The sequence below is a fragment of the Bombus vosnesenskii genome, unplaced genomic scaffold (assembly GCF_011952255.1).
Source record: "Bombus vosnesenskii isolate JDL3184/JDL3185 unplaced genomic scaffold, Bvos_JDL3184-5_v1.1 scf7180000016263, whole genome shotgun sequence".
Taxonomy (NCBI): Eukaryota; Metazoa; Arthropoda; class Insecta; order Hymenoptera; family Apidae; genus Bombus; species Bombus vosnesenskii.
Genome location: NW_022884332.1, coordinates 2,386,930 through 2,413,664, shown reverse-complemented (window position 1 = coordinate 2,413,664; position 26,735 = coordinate 2,386,930). Strand labels below are relative to the sequence as shown.

Here is a 26,735-nt window from a genome sequence, read left to right as displayed (position 1 = left end):
TTTGCATAAAGTCAGGATGTGCTCAATATTTGTGAATGGGCTTGTATAACGTTCGAACAGTGGTATCAAACTAGCTATTTAACAGACGGAACAATCTTCACCATAGGATTTGTCGAATTATTTTCATCAAAATATGAATTTACATAAAAATCCACCATCTTACTTATCATGCTCTTTTTCAACTGTTGCGAACAGCTTTTACAAATTTTTAGGTTCTTATTCTTTATAAATGCAAAATTCTGGTTTGTTAGTCGTTGAGTAGTCGTTGACTAGTCGTTGATATTATCTTGTGATTTCGAGTGATTATCATGCTTTGTATAAAGTCAGGATGTGTCCAATATTTGTGAATGGGCTTATATAACGTTCGAACAGTGGTATCAAACTAGCTATTTAACAGGCGGAACAAACTTCACCATAGGATTTGTCGAATTATTTTCATCAAAATATGAATTTGCATAAAAATCCATCTACTCATCACGCTCCTCTTGTAACTGTTGCGAACAGCTTCAACAAAGTTCTAGGTTGTTACTTTTCATAAACGCAAAATTCTGGTTTGTTAGTCGTTGATTAGTCGTTGATATTATCTTGTTATTTCGAGCGATTATCATGCTCTGCATAAAGTCAGGATGTGTCTCAATATTTGTGAATGAGTATAACGTTCGAACAGTGGTATCAAACAGAAGTATCGTTTTGTTAATTTAGGTTAATCTAATTGTAATTGAACAATGAAGTAGGATTTGATATTCAGCCATGCCCACGAAGAGTCTGCAAGCAGTGGATATCTTAGAAGCCCTCGAATCGAAGCTCGCGTACATTCCAGGAGGTCGTGATCGCGAAGGAAGACCTTTGATAGTGGTTAATGTTCCCTCAGAACTTCAACCGACCACGAAGCCCAGGTTGGAAACGCTGATCGCCTATTTCTTGTCAATTTTTAGGTAATCGTTAGTGTTCAAATATCGTGCATATTCAGAGTGAACGTTTATTGAAAACACGATAGAACTTCATTTATCCGAACCTGTCGAAGGACAAACAAGGAAACTGGATTTACAAGGACACTTGTTAATATTCAGACACCATGCAGAGATTCTTATTTCATATATTTATTTATAGCAGTCTTATCGAACTGCTTTTCGATATATTGAAACGTTCATTACAGTTAGTAAAAACATAATTTTTATTTATTTGAAATGTATAGGTTTTTCATCTCCGCGTAGTTTGTCGTTTATTGTACAAAACACTGTGTACATTGTAACAAATAAAATGTATGTTTTTACCAACAACAGTAAGTTTCTAATATCAAAAAAGGTAGCGTAATATCGATAGCAGTTATAAACTGTTACAGACGAGAATAGAAAATATTTGGTCGCTTGGAATTGTATTGTATTCGATATACATTTATCGAATTATATAGGTGCCATTTTTTTCCACAACGTTTGTCCGTCTTTCGCGCTATTCGAATATTCCATCCTTCCAAAACCTCTCAAATTTTTCGACGTGAAACTTTTCGGTAGATTTTTTACGTCGACCAAATTCCTTAAAAATCGGAACGAACTTTCCAAGCTGCTCAATAAAAACGCAATGGTGTTCGAATATTAATAAAAATCATTGTCCATAGAACCTACATGAATATCTTTACCATATAATCTATAAATGACAAAGCCGATTTCTTTCATTACTCACAATTTTGCATATTCCACGTCTTTCAAATAAGTAGATTCGGTCAACAGCTGAAATTTCATCTGAATAAATGAGGTTCTAATTTATTTCAACTGTTTCAACTGTTAGAGATATGTATACGTAGACAAAATAACCAAAGGATCAAAATATATTATGAGACGTATGTTTCGTGATTAGCGAGGAGACGAAGAAAAATGGATTGGTGTTGATAGTGGACGCGCAAAGAGGTGCATGGCGCGTGGCAAGGTCTTGCATTAGGCTATCTACTATACTTCTGGGAGCTTCTGCAGCTTCTGTGATAGTAGTGCGCCCAGACGGTTTCTGGGATAAGAGAGTGGACAGCTGTACGAAGTCCCACAAAGAAGGAGAGGTTGGTAACTTGCATTCAAGATTTTAACATTACGTAGTATTTTGTGTACGCTACTTCTTCATAATGATACAAATAGTTTTATCATTTCGTAACACGTAACTTTGATCGAGGTGTGCTCATCGATAGTAAATTAATCATCAGAAATAGAAGCATAGAATGGACCATAATTTGAAACCGTCGATTAAAGTGCTTACTAATAATAATATCGCGATTAAACGCTCGATTCGATGAATCTACTAGGTCGTCCGGAAAGTTTCTTTCGTTTTATAAGGAAATAGTGGATGCACAAGATTTTTCGTTTTATATTATTTTATCGAATTACGTATGATCCATTTTTGTTCTATCAAAATAAAGATCACAACGTTCGACAGATTAGGTTTCACGTTTCTACAAAGATGCATCGTTGTAAAAGACGCGTCTGTAAAAGAAAGATACTTTTCGGACAACCTAATGGTATCCCATTCATATAACGTTCCGGACAACGCTGAAACATCGGTTTGTTATGTTACGTAGATCCTTAAAGATTATACTTTCCGCTCCACGATATTCTACCGTGGCATAGCCATCAGAATCGTAAAGATTGAAATCCTGGTAAACTGACTACCGTTATTCACAATTTTCTAATCGAATGACAAATTTTATTAACACTAAACCTACCAGCGCCGGCCAAATTGGTCGTTTTCGAACTTCTACACGAATTTAACCATACTTAAACGTTATTGTTGTTATTTCTGTATTTAGAGATCACAATAGCCATTAGTTTATTCTTCGGATAAATCTATCACGACGATCTGAGCTGAATAACCCTTATTGCTCTTTCTTACATGGACTTGGAGTAAAAACAAAAGAATATCTTAAACCTATCGATTATATCTAGAACTATCTTCTACTTACTATTTATTGTAACTAACGCATCTGCGTATGGATGGGAGCGCGAACTCGCGTTCTCATTTTCAACAGTTATCATATAGCTTCGTAATTTCTGACGTTTCCTAAAACACGCATACGATACAGGGTGGTTGGTAACTGGTGATACAAGCGAAAAGGGGGTGATTCTACGCGAAAAAAGAAGTCGGAAATATAGAACAAAAATTTTTCGTTCGAGGCTTTGTTTTCGAGAAAATCGACTTTGAATTTTCGCTCGGTACGCGTGCGGTACGTTATAACGGATCTCACTGTAGATCGTTGTCTCGATGGAAAAATTAAAAAAAAAAATTTTATTCTATATTTTCGACTTCTTTTTTCGTGTAAAATCACCCCCTTTCCGTTTGTACCACCAGTTACCAACCACCCTGTATAATATAATAATAATATTAATAATATTAATAATAATAATAATAATAATAATAATAATAATAATAATAGTCCAGCAAAATGAAATATGTTTCTAATTTTACTCGAAGTTTTTATAATTTACAATTTTTCTCCAACTAGCCCAGACCAGACAAACTAGTTTCGCTCGAAATGTTACTTGTTATTTAAATCACTGGCCTTAAATGTGAAGTCCGGTCGTTCGATGTACGGTCGTCCTGCTCGGTCATCGCGTGAAATATCCACGCGTGTTTGTCAGAATCGTCGTGCGTGAAGAGCCCCAGTAACAACGAGTTAATTGCGGGTGTAGGAAGGCGCGTGTCGCAAATTAATTTTCAGCTCGTTGTTGTTTCAGCCGATGTATCTCACCCTGACGAGGCTCCAACTTCACATTGACTATGCCCAGCTGGCGTACGAACTGGGTGGCAACAAGCCGTACGACCACGCGGACTGGATCCAGAAACGCGTGGTAATCATCTCTCGTCTATAATTTGCGCTCAAGTAAAGCGCATTAACCGTATTAAATCGAAACGATGAAACGTAACTTTGTACGCGAGATACCTTTGTGAGAGCTATTTCATGGTACATTTACTTCTTTATATATTTTATACGAATGTCTGGCTAGCGCTACCGTAAGATATAAACAAGATAATATTAGCGTAGTATCGCAAGATATCGAATATGGATATATTAGGTTGTCCGAAAAGTTGCTTTCGTTTTATGAGGAGATAATAGACGCACAAGGTTCTTTGTTTTATATTATTTTGTTGAATTACGTAAGATCCATTTTCTTCTGTTGAGATTTTCACACACGCGACATTTCACACACTTGGTTTCACGTTTGTATGAAGGTGCACTGTTGTAAAAAACACGTTTGCGAGAGAAAGATACTTTTCGGACAACGTAATAGATATGGTAGCGTATTGAGAATATTCATATTGATTTACGCTATTAATTACGTTAGAATTTTATTAAATGGTAAGTTACATTCTAATTTAGGGTTGCGTGTTAAATTAAGTTGCGTAAAAAAAAAGAAAAGGAATTTGTCAAAATGATAGGTTTCGTATAATCGAATGCCATAGTATTGATCGTCTTACAATAAAATTATGGATTTGCAAATTTTCTCTTCCTTGTAGAAACGAAATGAGTCGAATGTTCTTGTTTCGTCCTGCGTTGAATTAAGTTACTTAAAAAGAATGAACGGAAATTTTAGGGAGTTCGGTAAAATGATAGCTTTCGCATAATTCGACAGCGTCGTGTTTTCCGCTTTATGTGAAAACTGTGTACGTGCCAGTTTTCACTTTTTTTTTTTTTTTTTTTAAGTAGAGAAATGAGCTGTGAATGCTTCTTTGGTTCTAAAGTACATGGATGAAAACGATGAACAGATGATTAATAAATTTTTGAAAAGGACACGGAATTTCTATGGAAATAAATTGTACTGATTTCAATGTGGCAGAAAGTGGAAGACTACACTAAAGATGCAGCCGATCTTGTTACAAAAATGACTGACCTACACCAAAGACTGATGATCACTTTGGATGGATTTCGGATGTCAGAATCGGATGATGATTTGGAATCCTACTCGAGGATGAGCAACGATTTAACATCTCACGCGCAACATGTTCTTCAGTCAGGTGAATGAAACATCGATTACTTTGATACATTTCATTCGTGCAAAGATATATTTCAAAAATTAACGCAATTTCATTTTTTCAGCGAATTTTTCTAATTTCGTGTTCTAATTTCGTGATCGTTGATCTTAGTATTAGGTTGTCCGAAAAGTTTCTTTCGCTTTATAAGACGATAATAGATGAAGAACAATTTCTGTTTTATATTTTTTTTATTGAATTAGGTGTGATCCATTTCGTTCTATTTCTATTATTATATTCGTGCGTAATTCAATAAACTGATATAAAAGAAAAAACATTATGCATTGTCTATTATTTCCTTACAAAACGAAAGAAACATATAATATTTCTTTAATTTTTTCTCAAATTCTCATTTCAGCAAATAAACTTTGAATATCTCGAGAGAAGACTATAACGTAAAATCGAAACATAAAATCGTTCGTGTTAACGTGATTCTTTCATGTTCTTCTTTAATATCAAAAACTGTGTAACGATAAAGAAGAAAAAGAAATAAAATCGAATAGAAAATGAAGAGACTAGAATTGAAAAAATTTACCATTAAAAAATGAACAAGCCAATAATCGAAAGTTTTAATAAAATCATCGTCCCGCCATATACAGAGAAATCTCGAGTTTTTCAATGCGTATCTGTCACAGTCGGCTCGTTTTCTCGTGTCATCGTTATCGATCGCTCGAATGTCTATTTCCTGATCCGTAGTACAATCAAGCAACCGGTTGTACACGAGGATCGACACTCGGATATGGCCGGATTGGTCGGAAAAATTGAAAAACCGGCTTAACCGGATGTCGAGCAGGAACGTTTTTTTAGAAGTAAGCCGGCAGAGTCGCGTGCTCGCGGGAACGCGCGAGGGTGTAAAAACGCTGACAATGCAACGCTCGTGTAACTTTTATTTCTATTTCTTCTTTCCCTCTTCTAATGCAAGATCCCGCTATAATATTGGAATCTTCTTAGAGATGCGCATTTTTTAAGCCTACGGGGATTGCCCGTAGAGCTTTGGAATTCAAAAAAATTGATACACTGTTATTTATACCGTATTATGCTACTTGTTAACCGACTGCAATCGTTTTTAGTCAAGACGACTTTGAAATCGTAGAGTCTGTAATTTAATCGAATCTAGAAAATTTACATATTTTGATAGAACGAACAGACACAATATGAAAGAAGGATTTATCGAGTCTTTCTGTTATGTTAAAAACGATTAAAACTTTCACGATGATTGGATGACACGTTTGTTGTTTTCTAAATTTTAGTTGTGTTTTTACACGTTACGTTGCACTCTGTTCGCATATTTCGTGAATATTTCAGTTCTTTTTCGGAGCAAACCTGGAACAATTTTTGAAATCCAACAAATCACAGATATGTCAATATTAAACGGATTAGGCGATAATAAGTTGAAATTAGTGTTAAATGAATATTACGTAATGTTATAAGAACAGAACGTTGATTATCTGTATTTTTATAATTTTAGGCAGAAATTTAGTCAGTTCGATGAGCAGAGAATCCACGAAGGACACTTTGGACACTTCGATAAAAATTTACGAGCTTATCGATTCCATCGAATTGAAACAGGTATCGTATCATCTTCGAAACAAAAGCAAGATAAGTAAAATTTCCTGTTGCTTGCAAATGTGATGTTTTATATTTTTTTAGCTGGACATCGAAAACTCCTGGTCAGAAATGGAAAGAAATTTGGACACAGCCAGGGTAATCGGTGACCTCGAGAAGGGCGTGTCGCGTGTTACAGATTGGATCCTGGGACCAGCGGATGCTATGTTGAACTCTTGTTGTCAAGTCGGATTCGACGTCTCTTCCTCGGAGGAACTTCGTAGACGACATGAAGAACTGGAATTAGAATGCAGGGTAAGATATCAATATTAACGTAAAAGGCAATAATTTTCGTGTAAAATGTCTACAATCAGCAATGATAGAATATTTTATTATCGAATAAATATTTCTTCGTAATAAAACTTTCGATGAACTATTTAATTATTAGTTTGATACTTACGTATTTGTTTGTTAATTACTCGTATAAAGATTGAAACTTTTTAACACTTTAAAATAACAAAGAGAGCAAAATGATGTCGAAGGAAATTTCGTATAGAAGATAGTTTGCATTTGTTTGAATTTCAGGAAACTTACGGACGTTACGCGGAATTGCTTCACAAAATCGATAGTTTACCAAGCACGCGTTTATCGGGAGACTTGAAATCTCAAAGAGATTTCATGGACTTCGTGTGTAGAAGCTTCGCAAACAGACTCGAGAGACGACGAAACGTGTTAATCACTTCTCAAAGATTTTTCAGACTAGTTTCCGAGGTATTTATCGTTGGCAAGGACGAAGAAAGTTTCAAATGAACATTTCTCTTTTAGTTAGCATTACGTTGCTACTATTTTTCAGTATTTTGACAAAACGAGCGAGGTGTTCGACAAATTAGTAATGGGTAATAGAACTCACGACTTTTCTCAAGCTGCAGTGAATCTTCTAAAATTGGAACAGAGTCAAGCAGTTTTAGGTAAATAATTTTTATTTAACAAATGTCTATGCCAAAGTATTGGGTAGTTAGTTGAGACAACAAATAAACGGTGATTCAGAAAATTTACTTAGAAATTTAAGCTACATATCATATGAAAATTGGTTCATTATCATGAAATACCTGTAACAGTGTGTATTAAGAACATGATTGAGAAGCGGATGATTTTCGAGAGGATTTTCGAAAAGAATTGCGGATATAATACCAAACAAAAGCTTCAAATCATTACGCGTTGCCAAGAATTGAAAAAAGTACTAGCTAGCGATCTTGTTACTTTAAAAAATTTTTTCATCGAAAATCTATCGAAATGAAGAAAATTCTTGTTGTTATACGTAGCATAAATTTCGAATTAATAACAAAATTAATTTTGTTTTGAGAATTTCTTTTCTTCGTTCGAGTGTCTTTATTGCTTCTTCGTTAAGTCTTGCAATTTACGCTGAAAAAGATCCTACGTTTATTGTAGAAACTTTAGAGTGCGAGTTGGTAAAAGAAGGTGAAAAATTGTCAGATATTTTGTCCATGCCCGTGAAGGATGCGCTAGGTCGAGACGTGCACGTTGACTATGGCGAGGACATAGTGAATGTCAGAGATATTTTGGATGCAACGAACGCTAGGAAAAACATTTTCAATGACAGTGTCGAGTTCCAAAAACTGTCTCTAAAACAAATCGCTTTGATATATACTTACGAAAGCGACGCTAAACAGGTGATTGTACAATTTTATTTGAATAATATTTTACTAAATAAAATTTCATTTCAATGAAGTATTTCTAAGTCGAATATTTCTATGCGTTATTTATATGTGAAAGTTTTTAGGCTGTAATATGGTTGAACGATTTATACGATGTTCTGTTAAAAAATCATATGGAAATCGGTTGCAACGCTATCGAAATACAGTCGCAAAAGGAAGAACATCAATCGTTTCAGGAAACTGCTAAGGTATGTAGAAAATAAAATGAAATAATTCGACAAATCGCCTTCATCGCATAGAAATTGTAACAATGATCTTGTAGTCAAGAGGTTGGACGTTTACAAATGCACAGAGTAGAAATGCAGAATAAAATAATTTTATATGTATTGGGTTGGCAACTGAGTGATTGCGGATTTTGTAATTAGGTGATAATGTACAATAAATTCATTATGAATTTTATTATAAATTCATTATACATATTAAACATATATGGTAATAAATTAAAATAATGAAAATGAATGAAAATAAATAAATATATATGAATTAAATATATATGAATGAAATGAATAATAATGGAATGAAAATAAATAAATATATATGAATTAAATATGTATAAATGAAATGAATAATAATGGAATGAAAATAAATAAATATATATGAATGAAATGAATAGTAATGAAATGAAAATAAATAAATGTATATGAATGAAATGAATAATAATGAAATGAAAATAAATAAATATATATGAATTAAATATAATAAATTCATTATGAATTTTATCATAAATTGATTATGAATATTAATGAATTTATTATACATTACCACCTAATGACAAAATCCCCAATCACTTAGTTGCCAACCCAATAGTATTCATTATCTTGACGCTTAAATCACTAAGAAAATTGTGGAATATAATTTAGAATAAAATGTTAGGGGATTTTAGAGTAAAGTAGCAGAAGAAAAATGGAATGACGTAATTTTATTCTTTACTGTACCTTGATATTTCAATTTCTAGGGGACTTATGACTATGGTTGTCAATTAGCGAACGGTGCTCAAGTACTAAGATTATCCTGCAGGCTACCACTGGAAAGTAACGCGGCTCTGTTCTCAAGGCTGCGTCAGGCCTGGAAGCAGCTTCGATCCGTTGGCCAAGAACAACTAACCAGACTGAGAGTGTGCGCTGTTTTCCATAGGAGCGTCGAAGATGTACGATCGGTGACCGTCATTTAAAAATTTCAAGCACATTACAATGCACAAATAATCAAATTTCCAATGTGAAATCTTAAATTTCAAACTTTACCGTATACCCTAACTACAGCTTGTTCGTTACAATTTTCAACTGACAATCGAAAAGCCGAAGAGAAAAATGGCACAACTGAGAAAATCTCCAATTAGAAAAAAGAAAAGACTTTAATAGTGAAATCTCCGAAACTTCAAAACACGTTACTTTATGTAATTACAAAAACTGTTTAGAAATTATAACAAAATTCTTCGGATAGATCTAAATCCTACGTATCGTGCTCTCTTTTTCTTGCTTTTGGAAAATAGAAAATGCACTGTTATCGCTCCTATTCTCCAAACTATCTTCTATAATTTCCAACGTATCTCTTCAAGCACTGTTCGAAGCTACACGACTTGATCAAGACCGTGGCATCGCTTCGTCGATCCTTGAGACCAGAAGACCTAGCCGCAGAAGCCCGAGCCAAGGCCGAGATAAGAGACATCCTGAATAATCGAGAAAAGCTTCTCCTCGAGGTTGGACGAATGGTGAGGCTGGGTCGTCTCTTGAGAACACGCTTGAAGGAACCTCTCTGTCATCAACGGCAAGTACGACCGCGATCATGCATGTTTCGAAAGAAATTCTCGCCATTAGTTAACGCCGATGATTAACACTAACACGTAACAAATTGGTAAATAAATACAAAACATCGTGCAATCGATCCTTCCTAGAATTTTTGGTGAAATTGTTGGCCAGGAACAATCGCGAAGCTTTCTAAAAAGAGAATCTCTAAATCAATCGTAAACGTATATACTTTTAGTCAAATACTTTACTATATTTTATAACAATTATTTTCATAATAATATTTTAGAAATAAGTAAAAATTACACTGCGTAGATATTATTGTAAAATTTCTCTTTATTTCGTAAATATGAAAAGTAACAAACCTCTTTATGAGTCACTATAATTAACCATTTAAAACGTCCCCCTTTTTGATTATGAAAATGGGTTAACGTCGTAAATCGTTAAGCGAGCGTTTTCGATGAAATTGGTTCAAAAGTAACTTGAAAATGTGTGTTCGTAAATCGTGAATGGAAGTCAGGAATCGTATAACGAATTTTTATCGACATTTCAAACGTTTCTGGCAAGATTTCCCGCTCGAATTTCCAAGCTTTCTCGACCGTCCAACCGTGTCCTTGGATTTTTCCTCCCCATTATATCTAGTGCAATTGGGTTCGGTGCAATAAAACGCGCGCACCTCGGTCGTCCACCGCAGAGCAAGATAAGTCGAGTTCATGCGACGGTGTTGTGAGAAAGATCGAGTCGGCTGGTACCAAAGTAATATAAGAGGCGAGGAGGGCACTGTAACGTCGACGGGCACCTCCGTTTTTAACGGAGGCGGTGTGTCAGTCCATGGCTGCACGTCGACCAGATACCTACACCTTGATATTGCTGCATGTAAGTCCGATAGTTTCGAAATACGATAAACGCGCTCTACTCTCGTTCGACCTATTGTTCCTAGAAGCAAGTACCATTTTCATCCAAATCTCTTTGCATCTCTTTCTCATTCCGTTCATTATAAAGTCTACCAATTCTTTATCGATGAAACAATTACCTCGAAATAACATAAAACGACTCTTCTTCTGTCATATAAACTGCATCTCGCGTCAACGTCGTTCTTGTAACTTAAATTTTTCGATGAGAAATAAATGGTATTCAGTTGAAATTACCAAACGAGCATAACGAAGCGATTGGTTAACAAATTGTTAGTTCATCGTCTTACTTCTTCCTTTCTCTGTTATGTTTCGCATCGTTGAAGTTTTGCTTGATCGGTGAGGTACGTACTTGCAGTTCATTCGCCTGTGTATTAGTGGATGAGACAATGTAAATACCTTTTTATCCGACGTGTAAATCTCATACAATGTCATTATTTTCACTTATTTGTCTCATAGAAAATTAAATGACACTTGTTGAAGCGACGAGATGAATACAATGATGAGGTTGGTCAAAAACTTACCAGTTCATTGTCTTTCCCTTTTTTCGTTTTTCTTTTTCGATTTTTATAATCGTTGCAATTTTATTCGATCTACGAAATAAATGTGCACTTCGTCGAATTTCACCCACGTGTTAGTGCGATAAATATAGGTCACTTGCGTCTAGTGTTGACGTATGCGTAACAGTTTGCGCTCGTAGAGACGAACGTCCTATTTTCACCCGCATGAGGACGGTCAGGGCCAAGAAATTGTTTCGCGCGAACCGTCCGTTTCTAATATTCGTTCGCAAATCGCAAACGTGAAGTTCGTTTCTAGAGCTCGTGCAAAAGTGGCCAGAATTTTGCCTCTGGAAAATGCAGCTGATTGGCACCGAGCCAACATAAACGAATATCGTTTCAAACCAGCTCCTTATTCTCTTTGCCTGATTTTTCGCAGGTTGACCTATTTCTTTCAAATTCTTATCGTTCAGGGTGGCACCGTTCTCCAATGTTTCTCGGTTCGTGCACGCGTGCACGAGCTTTCGTTAACTGATATTGCCAGGAGAACCCGTTGGCCGCGGTCCACGAACTTCAAAATCTGATCGACGACGGAACCACTTCGATCAATCGCAGCTGAAGATTTCCGTCCGTTATTTTCGGACCTACGAAACATTTCATTCGGAAATTTTTACGTAAGACGTGAATTATCGATTCTTGCGCGTTCGTTTCGCGAACCGTGAAACATACAGCTTCCGATAAATCCATCTAATTAATCGTTTTGATTCATTGTTGGGATTAAATGAATCGTGAATTTCTACCGACTAGTTGGTTTATGATTTCTCAAGAAATTTTTCATCGGATATTACGAATATTTACGCACAATTACAATTAGTGTAATTACAGTTTGTGTGATTACAGGAGACATTGACACGCACCTCAATGAAGCGTTTTTTCTTCAGATTCTATAAATTTTTATTTCATAGTATCGAATTCTTTTAATCATATGAGAGTACAATTAAATAGTACGAAACACGATACACTTGCGCCTAATTGATTACTATGTAAACGCTATAGTAAAATGAGTGGTACGCCAATAAGTTTTGTAGCCACTGTGCATGTACTATAGCATCGTAGATATCGAAAATTCACAGTGAACGTACTAAAAACTTGGAAAATGCAAATTTATTCACAAACAAAAATTTGTTTACTCCGTTGATCTAATTATAATGTCGTTGACGATAAGAACTTTCTGTGTCTCTCCAATGAAGATAATCGATATATCGCGATTTTTTATCGTCTCTTAGAACGTATGTCACGATACTGGTAAAACCGAAAACACTTTCTACCCTTTAGAGTACATAAAATAGCCATAGATCGTTTGAAATTTCGATATATGCAACGACGATTGAAAATGCCGCTTAAAAGTGACGCTATGCAGATACAGCGGCTCTTGGTTCACCGAAATTAGAACTCCGCCCCACATTGAAGCCACCATCTGGTCCACGACGCTTCGTCGCGGCGCTGTCACTGTCGATTACGTAATTCTTTAGAAATTTGACGTTTTCTCGAGACTAATTTTGTTAATGCATGCAAATCGATCTTCTACATTAAGATGCGTCGATCGTTTGCTACGGATCGATTATCATGGACAACTAGACGCGCGATTTAGCTTCGAGCACCGATGATTTCGTAAATACAGCTACAAAAACGTATACTGCTCGCAACTATGCATATAGCAGTGCACGATATGTGTATCAGTAAGATGGTCATTTTTTGAGAAATAGAAAAGAAAAGATATTTTATTTCACCGACTGAATGAAGATATCGAGGAACAGGTGATGTTGGTGGAAGTTTAAAAAAAAGCACGATCGTAAAATGCTAGTTTAACGATCGTATTTGTTCTAAAAATTCTTGTTTAAAAGGCTGCTAAGAGCATCGCTTTAGCTTTCAGCAAGAAGCAAACGCACTCTTTAATATGATATAAATTATAATTGGTATTCTAATTGTAAGTGGATTAACAGCTTCATCTTCAATTCTTTGATAATTTTATTATACGTATTTTTTTAAAGTAAGGCGAGTGCTGATGATTTTTCAATTACGTTCAAACAAAACTTACTGGACACCCCATATATTTGCAAAAGGCACATGTACGCACTCATAAAGCAAGTTATAAATACCGCAAGGAGCAACTGCGATAAATCCTCGATACTTTATCATCTTAATCCGCCACTTTCAAACTTCTTCAAACGCAACAGGAGGAACAGTACAGGAAATAGAGCAAAACATCGTGTTAAAAAAACAAAAAACCGGCATCTGTTAATCACGGAACGTAGTGATTTACGCGTAACAACTACTAAGTTACAATATATGCAAAATATGGCAGAATACGTAATATAATCATACAGGAGGTTATTTAATATGAAAAAAGTGAGAAACCTAAAATAAAATTTTCTGGCTTCGGAAATTATTCTACGTGAAAATATGTATCGAATTTCTTATACGAACTTTTATTCTCAAGAGGATCGAGTTCGAGGACTTGTCAAGTACCTGTGAACTGGACTAACTCTTCATTGGATACGAGTAGGAGGCAACGAATAGAAGAGCAGAAGGCTATTCTATACGCAAAGATAAACTAAAAACATAATATAAATTTTTTTCGCTTGAAGGCTTGTTTTCAAGAAAATCAAATTTGAACAGATTTAAGCTCTAAACAAAAAAAAAGAAAAAAATGTATTCTTTATTCTCGATTCATCTTCACATACACAGGATAATCTCCTATCGTTCGTCCATTGATATCCAGTCAGAAATTAATACTCTCCGAATATTCATACTCGATTTTTTTAAAAACCTGATACGAGATCTCGAATGAGAAGATTGTAAATATTCTCAACTTTTGACTTATTTTCGCGCATAGAATAACCTGCTGCTCGTTGTCCAGCATCCACCATGAAATTTGACAAATGGAAACTCGACGTTCGAAATTTCCCAATTACTTTTCTGCGAACGTACTCGTAGCGTTACCGCGAGTCTTTTGTCACACCGTGTATAACAAGATCGATAATCAGGCACGCGATCATCATTCATGAAGTCGACGGACCACGGTCCAGAAAAATGTCTATTAATAGCGAGAAGTGAACGAGAGAAATTTATTTTTCTAGAATGTCTGAAGCCGAGGATGCCTCGGGCAAAGGCAGTAACCTGACAGCGATTGAAGCAATCTCGGCGAGGCTGGCGGAAGTAACGCGACTTGCCGAGAAGCTGGACGCGAGACTTTGCGAGGCTGGAGCCAGGACTCGACCAGTTCCGATGTCGTCGTCCGCGATGTCCTCCACTTCGTCTCTCTTCTCGTCGTCGAACGTATCAGTCACCACGTCCACGTCCGCTCCTAGCCAAGTTCAAACGATTTCTACCGGAATCTCTGGATCCATTGCTGTTACTACCTCGTCGATTGGAATTACTACACCTTTGATCAGTTCCTCGGTGTCTACGGTGCAACTGCAACCTAAATGCGTGTCCACGATCTTGTCCTCGGCGACGAATAACGAAAGTGTTGGTCCTTCGAAGGAAAAGATGTCTGGCTTGGTGTCTTCGATACCACAATCGGCGAATGGAACGGTTTGCACGGGTACTGTTAATGGTAAGGCTGGTTCTATGCTGGAGAATGGTAAGACGGAGGAAAAAGTTGCTGAGAAAGAAGACGGAGCAGAGGAGGAACGTAAGGACGTGGATTTGGACCGAGCGAATGACGCGAAGATGGAAGAAGTCGCGGAGGTGAGATAAATTCGTTCGTTTAATGAAGTAAAACATGTTGGTTAGAGAAAGGATACGATGATGTGTTTTATGGTTAATCCGTAATGGAGGTTCAAAAGGGGAAATAGTGTTAATAACAGTAACGTAAAAGCTGTATAAAAATCATTGAAAATCATTGTATTAAATAAATTCACTTACTTAATTTTTTATCGAGATATTAACAATGTATCATTAGATTAAAAAAATGTGTATGATTTGAAAAGGAAATTATTTATTACAGACACTTGAACGTTCTGAAACTTGATAAAATTGTAAAGTTTGAAATATTAAAAATGTCAAAAAACAGAATTCAATAAAGTAAATTAACTGAAAAAAATATTACAAAAGAAAAATATTGCACGAGTACAATGTTAATCCTCGATTCAATTCGAGTTTAGAAAAATTGTTTCACACTAATTGAACGATTATTTTAAATCATTTAATATTTGATCCTCTTCTTCTCTGATCGTATAGAGTTGTCTCTATATCTCTATATTAAGTCAAATTTATATTCAATGTCTCGTCGAATGCATTTTGTGATATTTATATCACGATTGTAGGACGTAATTGAGAAGTCATTCGACGATAGTCAAGCCGATGATTCGAACATAGAGGACTACGTGACCGCCACCGAACGTTCAATTACTCCGACAGTTCGCTCCAGAAGCGAATCCTTCGTTACTTCTCCAGAATGCGAAGACCTTGCTGCTCCAGCAACCATAACGTCTAATAACGATAATTGGTAAGAAACACTGTCCATAAACAAAAAGAACACTCATTAATTAATTCGTTCATGAATAATACGATCTGATTCTAATAACGATTCTTTTTCGTCTTTTTATTCGCGAAGGTGGAACATCGAGGAACCTAAATTTATCCCCACCACTGCAGCGGCGTCTTCTCCTGTGTTTAAACAAATGGAAGCTTCGAAAGAGCCGAAAATAGAAAGAAACGTCGTCGTATCGGTGGATACTCCGCAATCGGAAGCTAGTGAGACGAACAAAGAAAAACAGATTGAGAAAGTCGTGACAATGGAAAAGAAAGTCGAAGTACGTAGAACATTTTTAATTTATGTTTCTGTGAATAATCGAAGGTTTACGACAACAAGAAGGCAGCTCCGATATTTAAAATAACGAACAAAAGAAAATATTTATAAAATAAGAAATATAAGAGACACCATAATTTTGCAAAATAGGTTTCTATTTAATAAAATAAATATGATATATATTATGGAATAAAATGACTGTTAGGAATATGATATTTTTTAGTACAAGAGACACTAAAATGAAATTAAATTGTAAATTGTAATTATTTAAATTGAAAATGTTTATTACTCGAATATTAATTGACTATCAATTTATAGCATGTTCAAAAAATCGACCTGATTCTGATTGATCTTGAGTTCATTTTTGTTGCTTTATTCAAATTATTAAAAAGTACAGCTACCTTCTTATTGGAGCAATCCCTTCAATTTGCGTACGTCGGGATTTTTTTAATGCGTTATTTTATCTTGTGTCGATTCAGGAGAAATCCGGGAAGATCGTAAAAGAAGTTACAGAAACAACGACTTTACGCGTGTCTCACGACACTCGTTTAGGTATCGCGTCTTACAAAGTGATATCCAACACCACGCAAGATCATCGAGAAAACGTTGATGTTAAGGAAATCAAGGATCTCGAACGAATCGTGTTTCCGGATGTTCAGACGAATGGATTACACCACGAGACAGATTCCGGTTGCAAATGTGAGACTTTTCACGTTCAATAGTCTTTAGAAACTTTAGTTGCTCTGATGTCTATCTTCACTATGGAAAAATTCATTTTCTACAAAAACATTTATTGCATTATCTACACAGATTATTTTCATTTAAATCTAAAGAGTTATCAGAACGATAGTTTTATAGTATAATGTATTGCATATTTGTTTAAGATAGGACAGTAATTTTCGTGCTCCAATGCATTATAAATTACGTTGGAACACAATAAGAATTTAATAATCGGACCATGAACCTTTATGCATTCATAGGAAGTTTAAAAGTGCAAAACTATATACTAAATATATAAAACTAAATATAGAAAATATTTAAAATATGGTTATTTATAATATTGAACAAATAATTGTTTAGGTTATATTCCTTTAGTTATATATAGATAAAGATATCAATTCATATAGATACTTGAAGTCTATTAACAACTGATACAAAATAATTATATCTGCCACCAACAGAACAAATTGAAAATACAAAATACAATTAGCTATCTATTTACTGCGGTAGCCCTGCTAAGAATGTTTCAAACGATCATTAAAAATCATATTGTTTCGCAGCGGATTCGTACAGTCGTAGAGACGAACTGTCAACGAAAACAGACGACACCGAACGCGTGATCAAATTCGCAAAGATTTGCGAGATCAATCAAGAATCACGCGTAATCCCTGCGGACACATCGAAGGATATTTCGTTGTCCCTGAAGGAATATACGCGACACCGCGAAGATAGTGGAATTGAGATGTCACCGACGAAGAAGGACGAGAATCTCGAAGGGCAAGATTTCCTCGAAAGAGCGAGGAAGGTGAGTTCGATCGAAAGTTCCTCGATGAATGGCGATCGAAGGAACGGATGTTGCAATTGCAATTGCAGTCACGAAGCTGCATGCTACGATCGTTTTTCCATGCAACAGAATCTGATCGAGCTTAACAGCGTTAATGAGAATCGACGTTGTGTGCCACTGTCTAATGCAAGCTGACTTTTTTATGTGATCTGTGTGCTTCTATGTTATATATTAGATTCCTTTTTGTACGTTCAACCCGGTTAAATTAACTATTTTATAAATATGTACTTGATATAATTGTTTCCGAAGAAGTATGTTAGTATAGTTGTAGAATTGTAACTGCAATTATTATCATTGTAGTCTGTATAAGTGATAAAAATACGATAAATAAGCATAGTTTATACGTATAATTTATATTTTGTTTTTTTTATTAAGTACTCGATGCAACTTATAGGGTGTTGTGATAAATATTATTATATAAGCAATCAAAGACGCCTGAAGCTTAAATTTCTTCAATTTTATACAATACAGTATCAGGATTATTTTAGACTCTGGAGTAAAAAATGATCTTCAAATAGTTATATATAAAACACATTTTATAATTTACCTATATAAAATAACAGAAACACTGGGTTGAACTGATTACAAACGATACAACAATAATTACCCAATGAAAACCTAACTCCTCCACCTTTAACCATTTAAGAAAATCAAAATTAGTGTATAGTTAAAATACGAACAAACATTTTCAGTCTAACGTGTGCATAACAGTTATAACATCCTTACGTTGTGTGCATGGCTCGCGTTTGTAAATAAAGCGTTGTTCAACAGTCAGAAAAACTGGATTTTGTACCTTGAATGTAAAGAAAACTCGTCACATTTTCAACGAAAAAAAATTATCGGCAATTAGAACGAGCAATTCCTGTTATCGCGATGACACTCTTTTGAAAGTAGCGGGTCACGAGCTATCGGCAGATCTCATCGCGTTTCGCGCGCCATCGGTAATATTCGGGCGCGTTCGGATGCACTCGACAACGCGCATGCGCGGCCAAACCACTTCGGCGGCATTCGAAACGGGACGATCGGTCAGTCTTGAGTCGACTGGCTTCTACGACCGATCGACCGGTGATGTGACACCATTGTGACATGTGTCACGCGAGTGTTGTTGCTGCTGAGGTTTACGTTGTGGCTGTCATTGCTTGAACGTGGGTCGATTTAGGTGATTGCCCGATAATTAATTAGATAACGTAGCATAAGACGATCTTTACGAGATACATTTACAAATTCACTTTCGATCTTTCTAATCGAGAATGTTTCCCAGATTCTATTTTTTTAAATAATCAGATGAACTTTTATAGATACCAAATAGAATATCAAATAGAATATGAAATCGATTAATACTATTACAGCAAAAGATCGATAGTAGTCAAAGAAGAAACGTTTCTCATTCAGGGAATACGTAATTTAATTATCATTCGCCCCACGAATCGTAGTATCAAGTTTCTCCGCAAACAAGTGGCACTCTTTTGAATGGACTCACCGATGCGCGACACGTAATCCCCGGTTACACTCGGCCAACTTTGACCAAAAACCCGTCCAATTTGTCACGTTTTTCTCTCGACCCCGATTTCATCTCGTCCTTGGGTATGCTGTTCACGAGCAGCTCTCGTCTCTCTTACCTTGAAAAGTGCCACTGAAATAGTCCGATCGTAATACTATCTTGCCGCGAGTAACAGTTCAAACCAACGGAGTAAGAACCTCTTACAAAATCATTTACATCGCCTCTACCATTTATCGTTATCTCACAGAAAGCACGAGTATCGTGCTCTCGAAAGCGCCATCATCGAATTATATATACATATATACATATGCATAAATGTATATTATATCTTATCCCCCATTCGTTGTTCATTAAATCATATTTAAAAAAGACAAAACGATATCGAAGAAACGTTAAGCGAAAGTTTTCCCCTTTTCTTGTTAACGTCTTGGTTTCCAGTAGCAGCGATCGTCGGCGAACAGATAACGCGTAATTAGCCTGACATAATGCCACCGATAATACCATAATACCGGCGTGCATTGTTTCACGAGGATGGGCGGCGGACAAAGGGAACGCTTCCGGGCCGCGAGATCCGTGAACCGTGGAACACGCCGATTCCAGCGGACTGTACACGCGATCTCGCTTAATTTCTCGTCTCCTCTTTTTCCACGGGACCGTCTCCACGATTCCCGTGGGTCGCGCGGTGTGGCGAACCTCTCGTTCGGAGAACGCCACCAGTCAGTCCGGTTTTATCCTCCCATTCGTTCGTCCGTGTCGGTGACGTCACCTTACAAAGATACCTATAAAGTATAAACACACTGACGTTCGATCGAAAGGTGTATAGTAGACACACGCTTTTTAATTCACATCCGTGCGTTTTAATTATACACCGGCAATTAGAGGTATGGTGAATAGACTCGTTCTCCGGTTGCTAGTTTCGATTAGATTTGGTCCTTTTTTTTTAAGGTGTTTGTCTGGCCTCCGTAATGATAGTGTCTTTCAGAGGCTGAATTGTTCGATGCATTCGATCTGTTGGCTATTAGTAATGGATATATTTAAGTATTAGATCGGAATCGAAAGTGGATCGCAGCGGAGTGAATTGTTATCGGGATAGATATCGCGGGTGGCGTCCGAATGCTAATTGTAAGTGTCTGGTGGTTTGTATGTCTCGTTTAAGTCGATTGAAATTCGATGTAGATACTTTCTTCGTTGTATAGATTTGATATACAGGGTGGTTGGTAACTGCTGGTACAAGCGGAAAGGGGGTGATTCTACGCGAAAAAATAAGTCGAAAATATAGAATAAAAATTTTTTTTTCATTTTTCCATCGAGACAACGATCTACAGTGAGATCCGTTATAACGTACCGCACGCGTACCGAGCGAAGATTCAAAGTCGATTTTCTCGAAAACAAAGCCTCAAACGAAAAATGTTTATTCTATATTTTCGACTTCTTTTTTCGCGTAGAATCACCCCCTTTCCGCTTGTACCACCAGTTACCAACCACCCTGTATATATGTTTGTTTTTTTATTTGGTTGTTGAACATTTTTGAAGAAATTTGGGATTCGATATCTTCGGGTAGTTGGTATATTGTATGTCTAAGTAGATTGCGGTTAAATATAGATGTTACAGGTTCTTTGTGTATATGGAATTGATGTGTGTTTTAACGTGGTTGTCGAATATTTGCAGGGAATTTTGAATGGCAATGTTCTTAAGATTTTATTCTTCCATTGTGGAGTTCGAATGATGTCAATTGTAACAACTTGTTGAATAGTATGTTTCTCGAGTAGATTAAATTTTGATATACCGTAGATTATTTCTTCGTCGTATACCAACTTGCCGGTATCTTTTAATTTGGTCATTGGAAATTTTTGAAGGAACTGGATATTGAAATTTTTGAGATTCAATTCATCCATTGAGGATTTCGAACGAGTGGGGATTCGAAGAAACTGTTGAATATTATGCATCTTTCATGTTGTTTCTTCGTGATACATGGAATTAATATATCTTCTAATTTGCTCAGCGGAAATTTTGGAAGGGATTTGAATACTAAAATTCTTTCATCGAACAGATAACAGAATAAAGTATCTTTGTTCGTGGAATTCTTTGCGCAACATAAGCTTTATTGGGCTGGCTTCAACATCTAATGGTTGTACAAACAAAAACGCTACTCTTACAGTTATACAAGAAGTCAAACTGCAGTTATATATACACGAAATTTACAGTAGCAGCGTCTACGTAGTTGAAGAACTACGAGCAAAAGCAATGATTTTAAAACGAGCTAGATAATCTTCCAATATTTTTAATTTCCAATTTGAAAATTTTCTCTCCATCTTTCGCCTGTAGATATAATTCGATGAAACTTTTACACAGTAAAATAAAGAATTTTTTAAAACTTGAATTTCGTTCCGAAGCTTTCTTTCGATATTTCATCCGTAAACGGAGCGTTCACGATGTTTCAATATAACTAGCTCTGAATCATTATCTTTCTTCGGAGCACAAGCGGTCGTTTCAAAGCAAAAGAACTACAAGACGTTTAATTTCTATTTCAAAACTTCTTTTCTATTTTCCAACCGTAGATAAAATATTTATAACGTTCCAGTGCAATTGCGTCTTTCTATTACTTTTCCCAGAAACTAAGCCAGACAAAACAAATTTGGAAAAACTTGAATCTAAAGCAACGTCTACGGAGCATATAAAATGGTTTATATGCTTCAAACCTCTTGACTTCCATTCGAAAATTTCTTTTCGATGTTGCCGCAGTGGATGAAAGTTTTACGTACGTTCCAGTGCAATCACCTCTGCCTGTTGATCGTTATTTCGGTCGCAAACGCAAAGGACCGATCGCTCTCAGAGAATTTTTCTCAGGGAAGGAAGGAATAGAAGTTCTCGAAGCGACGATTCGGCACGCCTTGGTGTCCGTAGAATTCGCGTGTTTGGCGAATCGCCAAAAATAACGTTAATCAGTAGAAACGGCGATGGTAACTGGAGAACGTAACAGACGCGTTGACTTCGTTGCGATCTCGATGGAAGATGGAAGACGAGGAGCGACCGGCATCAAGTTTGACCCGCTCCGAAATATTTCCGCGTCATAATGCCGTTGTCATCTCGTAGGAACGCGGAACGTTGATCAACGTCAGGATTAATTCACCAGTAGATAGACGAGAGCTATTAAAACCTTCGTTTCTTCTCGTTCGTGTCTTGAACGTTGGAAACAGGCCAATCGAATTCCGTATTTTCACTGAAATATAATTATGCTTGAATTCCTGCGTCACGAACTTTGATCTGTCTTCCGGTAGAAAGTCGCAACTACGATTCGTGGGTGTAAAATGTTAAACTAGTTTGTGTAATGTAATATGTAGAGAGTACTTTCGTTAAAAACAGAGAAATTGTAATTTTATTTCGTTTTGCTTCAGACGTATTACGTATTAGTTTCGTTTCTTGGCGATTGGTATCCCTAGGCGTGTTATGGCTAATGAAAAGATTCGAGTATAGGAAAAAATAATATTTAGAAGCTGTTATACTTGATTTATCCGATCTGTGTTAATCGATTTTTCACCATACAATCTTTATCCACATAGTAGAAATTATCACCTAGTGTGGGTGTAACTATAGTGTACGAAATAATTACAGCTGGATTTGATGTAAACTCGGTATATTCGAACTTGATATGTTTCAAATTTCCAAGCTTCCAGTCGAAGATTCGAATGTCTGGAAATCGAAGGATTTCGAATTTGAAGGTTTAAAAGTTTAGAAATTTAAAGATTTGGAAATTTGAGATTCTGAAAATTCTGAAAATTTTTAAATATTTCAAAAACGTCGAATCTTTCGATCTATTCAGTAACGCCGATTAACAATTGTTAACCATCTGTACGTGAAAATTCGAAATACCCGTAAAACGAAACAAGTTGAAACATATCGCGGAACAATTTTACCATTGCTCCAACGTCAAATCCAGTCTCGAGGTGTTTTTCGTACGTTACCTTACACTTGGTACGATTGAAGTAACGAGTAAAAAAAACAAAAAAGAACCACACGAACGATTCGGGACGATCGTCGAATCGATCCACGCCGATAGCTCGAACGATTCTGTTTTGCCGCGAAAGAGAAGAGTTACGAGAATGGTAGACGGACACGACTCGATGGAAACGACGGAGAATAGCGAGGTACCTCGTGAGAAGGAATCACGAACGATGGTGGAGAGCAACGAGGATGCACCGCAACAAACCACCAGTCCGACGACCACCATAAGCACCATAGCTGTGCAGAGCGGTGAAACGCGTCTGGTGATCGCTCTACTTCAAGTAAGGGGCATCGTACCTTATCGTAGACGACTAATGTATTAATGTCTCGCCTGTGTAGGCGGCGATCTTTTTTTATGAATCGATTTTCGCACTGTGATGGATTTAAATAGATATTTTTAAATTTAAATAATACGAAGGAGTGTTTTTATGGATTTTGTAGATTTTGTCTTTTTTAGATTCTCTAAATACGATTTTGGATATCTTAAGATTCAGATGGTATAACGTAAAATCGTCTTTTTATTATAAGCGATTAATATTTATAGAATTTTTTAATCATTCTCTTAATAAGGTTTTTCATATTTTATAATTCAGATGGCTAATGTAATGGGAAATTTGTTTCTTGTTAGTAGATCAATTGTTATAAATTTAAGAATCGTTGAATGACTGTTGGTCGCTTTTATGTAGATTTATGTAAAACGTTTTATGTGCTTTTTGTTAGATTTGTTTGTACGTAGCTTGTTTCTTTACTGTATTAATTAGTTAGGTGTTTTTTTTTTTTTTGACGTTATGGTGTGTAATTATATATATACATATTTTTTATGAGATTGTGTAACGTTTGGGATTAAATACTTTTTGTTTGAGCTTTTTTTTACGAAGAAGTTAGCAATTAACTGTTAATTATATACTCTGTAATATTAGGTTGAAGAAAGTTACTGAAACGTATTCAGAACTTGAGTTATATTTATCATCATTACGTGAGTCATCATCATTATATTGCCTATTATACATTTTTGAAAAATGTACGTAAGAGATCCTATCGTTCCCTTTATCTCAACTCTTAATTCCTTAATTATTAGATTCGTCGAATTCGCGTACAATTTTTAGATCGAGGCAAATTCTATTTGAAATATAAATAAAATATAATTACTTCAAATGATTAACCGTATCTCGATTAATCCATTATCTTTACTTTACTTTATTTTTAGAATTTTATTTTCAAAATATACGTGGAAGGCAATTTTATTTTATGTTGTTTTAGTCGACGAATATCAAACGATTCACGACAGATAGTTTTACAATATGATATCGTCTATCTCTAAAATGGTTCCAATAATCTTTGAATAATAAACACGCGTGAAGAAACGTGCATATCGAACACATTTGACATAATAAAGAATTATTTGAAAGAACCTAAACGAAAGATATATAAATAAATATAATGATATGATTATTTTATCTCTAGTCAAATAACGAAATATAATTTGAAATTGTTCGAATATGCTGAATATCTACGAATCAAACAAGCTAATACAACATTATTTAAACAAATTATTTTTCAAATATTTTATTCAATTAATGACCAAAAATTTGAAAAAATTACGTATAATTAGTCCCTGTTTGTGCTTGAATAGATAATTAATCTGAATGTCAGATGAATCAAATATCGCCCTCCAATCTCATTATCGCTATATCTCTCGTGCAAGCGATTAAACGCACAAAATCTATTTTAATTCTGTTTCTAGTTCTGAGATTGTTACCGTTAAGTGTTCTATTCGAGTGTTCTTCAAACGCATCTTATCTTCATCGATGCGTATCGTTCTTCAAGTCACTTCGAATCACTCGAATTGCCATTTTACCTACCTCGTGCAATATCAAGTTACAGAAAATCTTCCAACAATTTTGAGAACCGATATATGTATTAGGTTGTTCGAAAAGTTTCCTTCGTCTCATAAGATGATAATAGACGAACGACGATTTCTGTTTTATATTATTTTATTGAATTAGGTATGATCCATTTTATTATTATTATGTTCGTGCATAATTCAATAAACTAATATAAAACAAAAAACATTGTGCGTCTATTATTTCCTTATAAAACGAAAGGAACTTTTCGGACAACCTAATGATAAATATAATCGAGTGAGATTACCACAAAGATAATAAACGACTCTCAACATTAAATCGATCGTTTCTCGTGCTATCAAACGAACCAAGTAGAAACCAAATCGATCAGTTCCATCGAATATGACGATTTGATTGTTAAAAATATTCCACATAAATACTATTTTAAATACCGATGCTTATCAAACGCTTATTAATACTTATTTGTATAATAATCCTGGCGGTAATCGGGTTGTGAACGCTGTACCACGAAGTCGCCGGATTAGGAGCGAATAATTTTAACCCTTTCATAATGAAGCCTAGCAGAGGCTGGGAGAAAGCGTCACATATAATACGATGAAAGTCTTAAGAGTCATCATATACAACGCAATTACCGATATTTATTTTTCATAAAACATTGAAAGTACATTACACGCATATTTTGCATCTGACGCTATATCGACAACAAGAAACGACGAGGCAATGATTATTTCCTACATCGTCTATTCCGAATTTTTCACCGTTTTATTTTTAATCAAAGGATCAAGAATATTTTTATGATTTTACTGCACTCTGAGAATACGAAATCCACGATAATTATACGGAATAATAAGTGTTAGATTGTCCTTGTAGAAGTGTCTTTCTTTCGCAAACGTGTCTTTTACGGGCAAGTCTGTGAAATATCGCGGTATTTATCTCAACAGAAGAAAATGGATCGTACGTAATTCGACAAAATAATATAAAAGAAAAGAACTTCATAAAATCCTCATAAGACGAAGGAAACTTTTCGGACAAGCAAATACGTTGGCGTAACGCAAGTGCGACCAGAGCCAGCAGAAATCATCGAGTCCCATCAGCGACGCGTTCGGTCGCCATTTTCACCGTTGACCACGCGAAAGACAGCATATATCAGCGTCATGGCCGACAAAGGAGCATGCAAACGTCTTGATATATGTTTTAGGAAGCGTTCGAAAGCCGGTCGATCGCGTATATTCAGGTAGAAGCTGAGTGGCTGGCCGCGTACCCGGTCACACGCGTCCATAATCTATGGTGTTGGATTATTTCGGGAGTCGCCTCGAGTCCATAGCTATTTCCGAGTCCTCTCGAAACCGTGAGCGTTTTAGGTATCCCATCGAGCAAAACGAGCTCTCGGAAACTCCGCGAAGGATAAATTTAACCGCTACAACGGGTTCCTTCCCTTGGAGAAATCGCGCCGCCATCAACGAGGGCCAAACCGTCTCGTCTTCGTTACGCCACCAAAAATAATTGTACGAGACGTGCAACGATCATGTACCATGACTATGTACATGGC

The 26,735-nt window shown here is 35.9% G+C and overlaps 3 protein-coding genes across 3 annotated transcripts in view; all 3 read left to right on the top strand.

Moving 5' to 3' along the window:
* Window positions 1-600: 600 nt before the first annotated feature.
* LOC117242043 (SEC14 domain and spectrin repeat-containing protein 1-B) lies at window positions 601-10,119 on the top strand. Its single transcript, XM_033508377.1, has 12 exons — window positions 601-935; window positions 1,855-2,047; window positions 3,714-3,827; window positions 4,815-4,992; window positions 6,476-6,576; window positions 6,658-6,867; window positions 7,138-7,323; window positions 7,406-7,520; window positions 8,002-8,243; window positions 8,354-8,476; window positions 9,244-9,435; window positions 9,844-10,119. Exons 1-12 carry the CDS (start codon window positions 751-753, stop codon window positions 10,117-10,119), a joined length of 2,115 nt encoding a protein of 704 aa, XP_033364268.1. The 5' UTR covers window positions 601-750.
* A 647-nt stretch (window positions 10,120-10,766) lies between these two features.
* On the top strand, window positions 10,767-18,598 carry LOC117242039. The gene is made up of 6 exons (XM_033508374.1): window positions 10,767-10,906; window positions 14,579-15,191; window positions 15,770-15,951; window positions 16,060-16,258; window positions 16,734-16,953; window positions 17,535-18,598. The coding sequence occupies exons 2-6, from the start codon at window positions 14,580-14,582 to the stop codon at window positions 17,951-17,953; spliced, it is 1,632 nt and encodes a 543-aa protein (XP_033364265.1). The 5' UTR covers window positions 10,767-10,906; window position 14,579; the 3' UTR covers window positions 17,954-18,598.
* A 224-nt stretch (window positions 18,599-18,822) lies between these two features.
* Window positions 18,823-26,735, top strand: part of LOC117242038 (coiled-coil domain-containing protein 141-like) — a 43,051-nt gene continuing 35,138 nt past the window's right edge. The window contains 2 exon segments of the mRNA XM_033508373.1: window positions 18,823-18,977; window positions 23,405-23,602. Coding sequence (XP_033364264.1) covers window positions 23,420-23,602 — 183 coding nt within the window. The 5' untranslated portion in view covers window positions 18,823-18,977; window positions 23,405-23,419.

What these genes read in the sequence shown, in the direction of transcription:
- LOC117242039 (XM_033508374.1), top strand. Translation starts at nt 14,580, where the DNA reads ATGTCTGAAGCCGAGGATGCCTCGGGCAAAGGCAGTAACCTGACAGCG. An exon ending in AGATGGAAGAAGTCGCGGAG is followed by an intron (nt 15,192 to 15,769) that starts GTGAGATAAATT and finishes TCACGATTGTAG; the next exon opens with GACGTAATTGAGAAGTCATT. An exon ending in ACGTCTAATAACGATAATTG is followed by an intron (nt 15,952 to 16,059) that starts GTAAGAAACACT and finishes TTATTCGCGAAG; the next exon opens with GTGGAACATCGAGGAACCTA.
- LOC117242043 (XM_033508377.1), top strand. Translation starts at nt 751, where the DNA reads ATGCCCACGAAGAGTCTGCAAGCAGTGGATATCTTAGAAGCCCTCGAA. An exon ending in TATTTCTTGTCAATTTTTAG is followed by an intron (nt 936 to 1,854) that starts GTAATCGTTAGT and finishes TTTCGTGATTAG; the next exon opens with CGAGGAGACGAAGAAAAATG. An exon ending in AGTCCCACAAAGAAGGAGAG is followed by an intron (nt 2,048 to 3,713) that starts GTTGGTAACTTG and finishes TTGTTGTTTCAG; the next exon opens with CCGATGTATCTCACCCTGAC.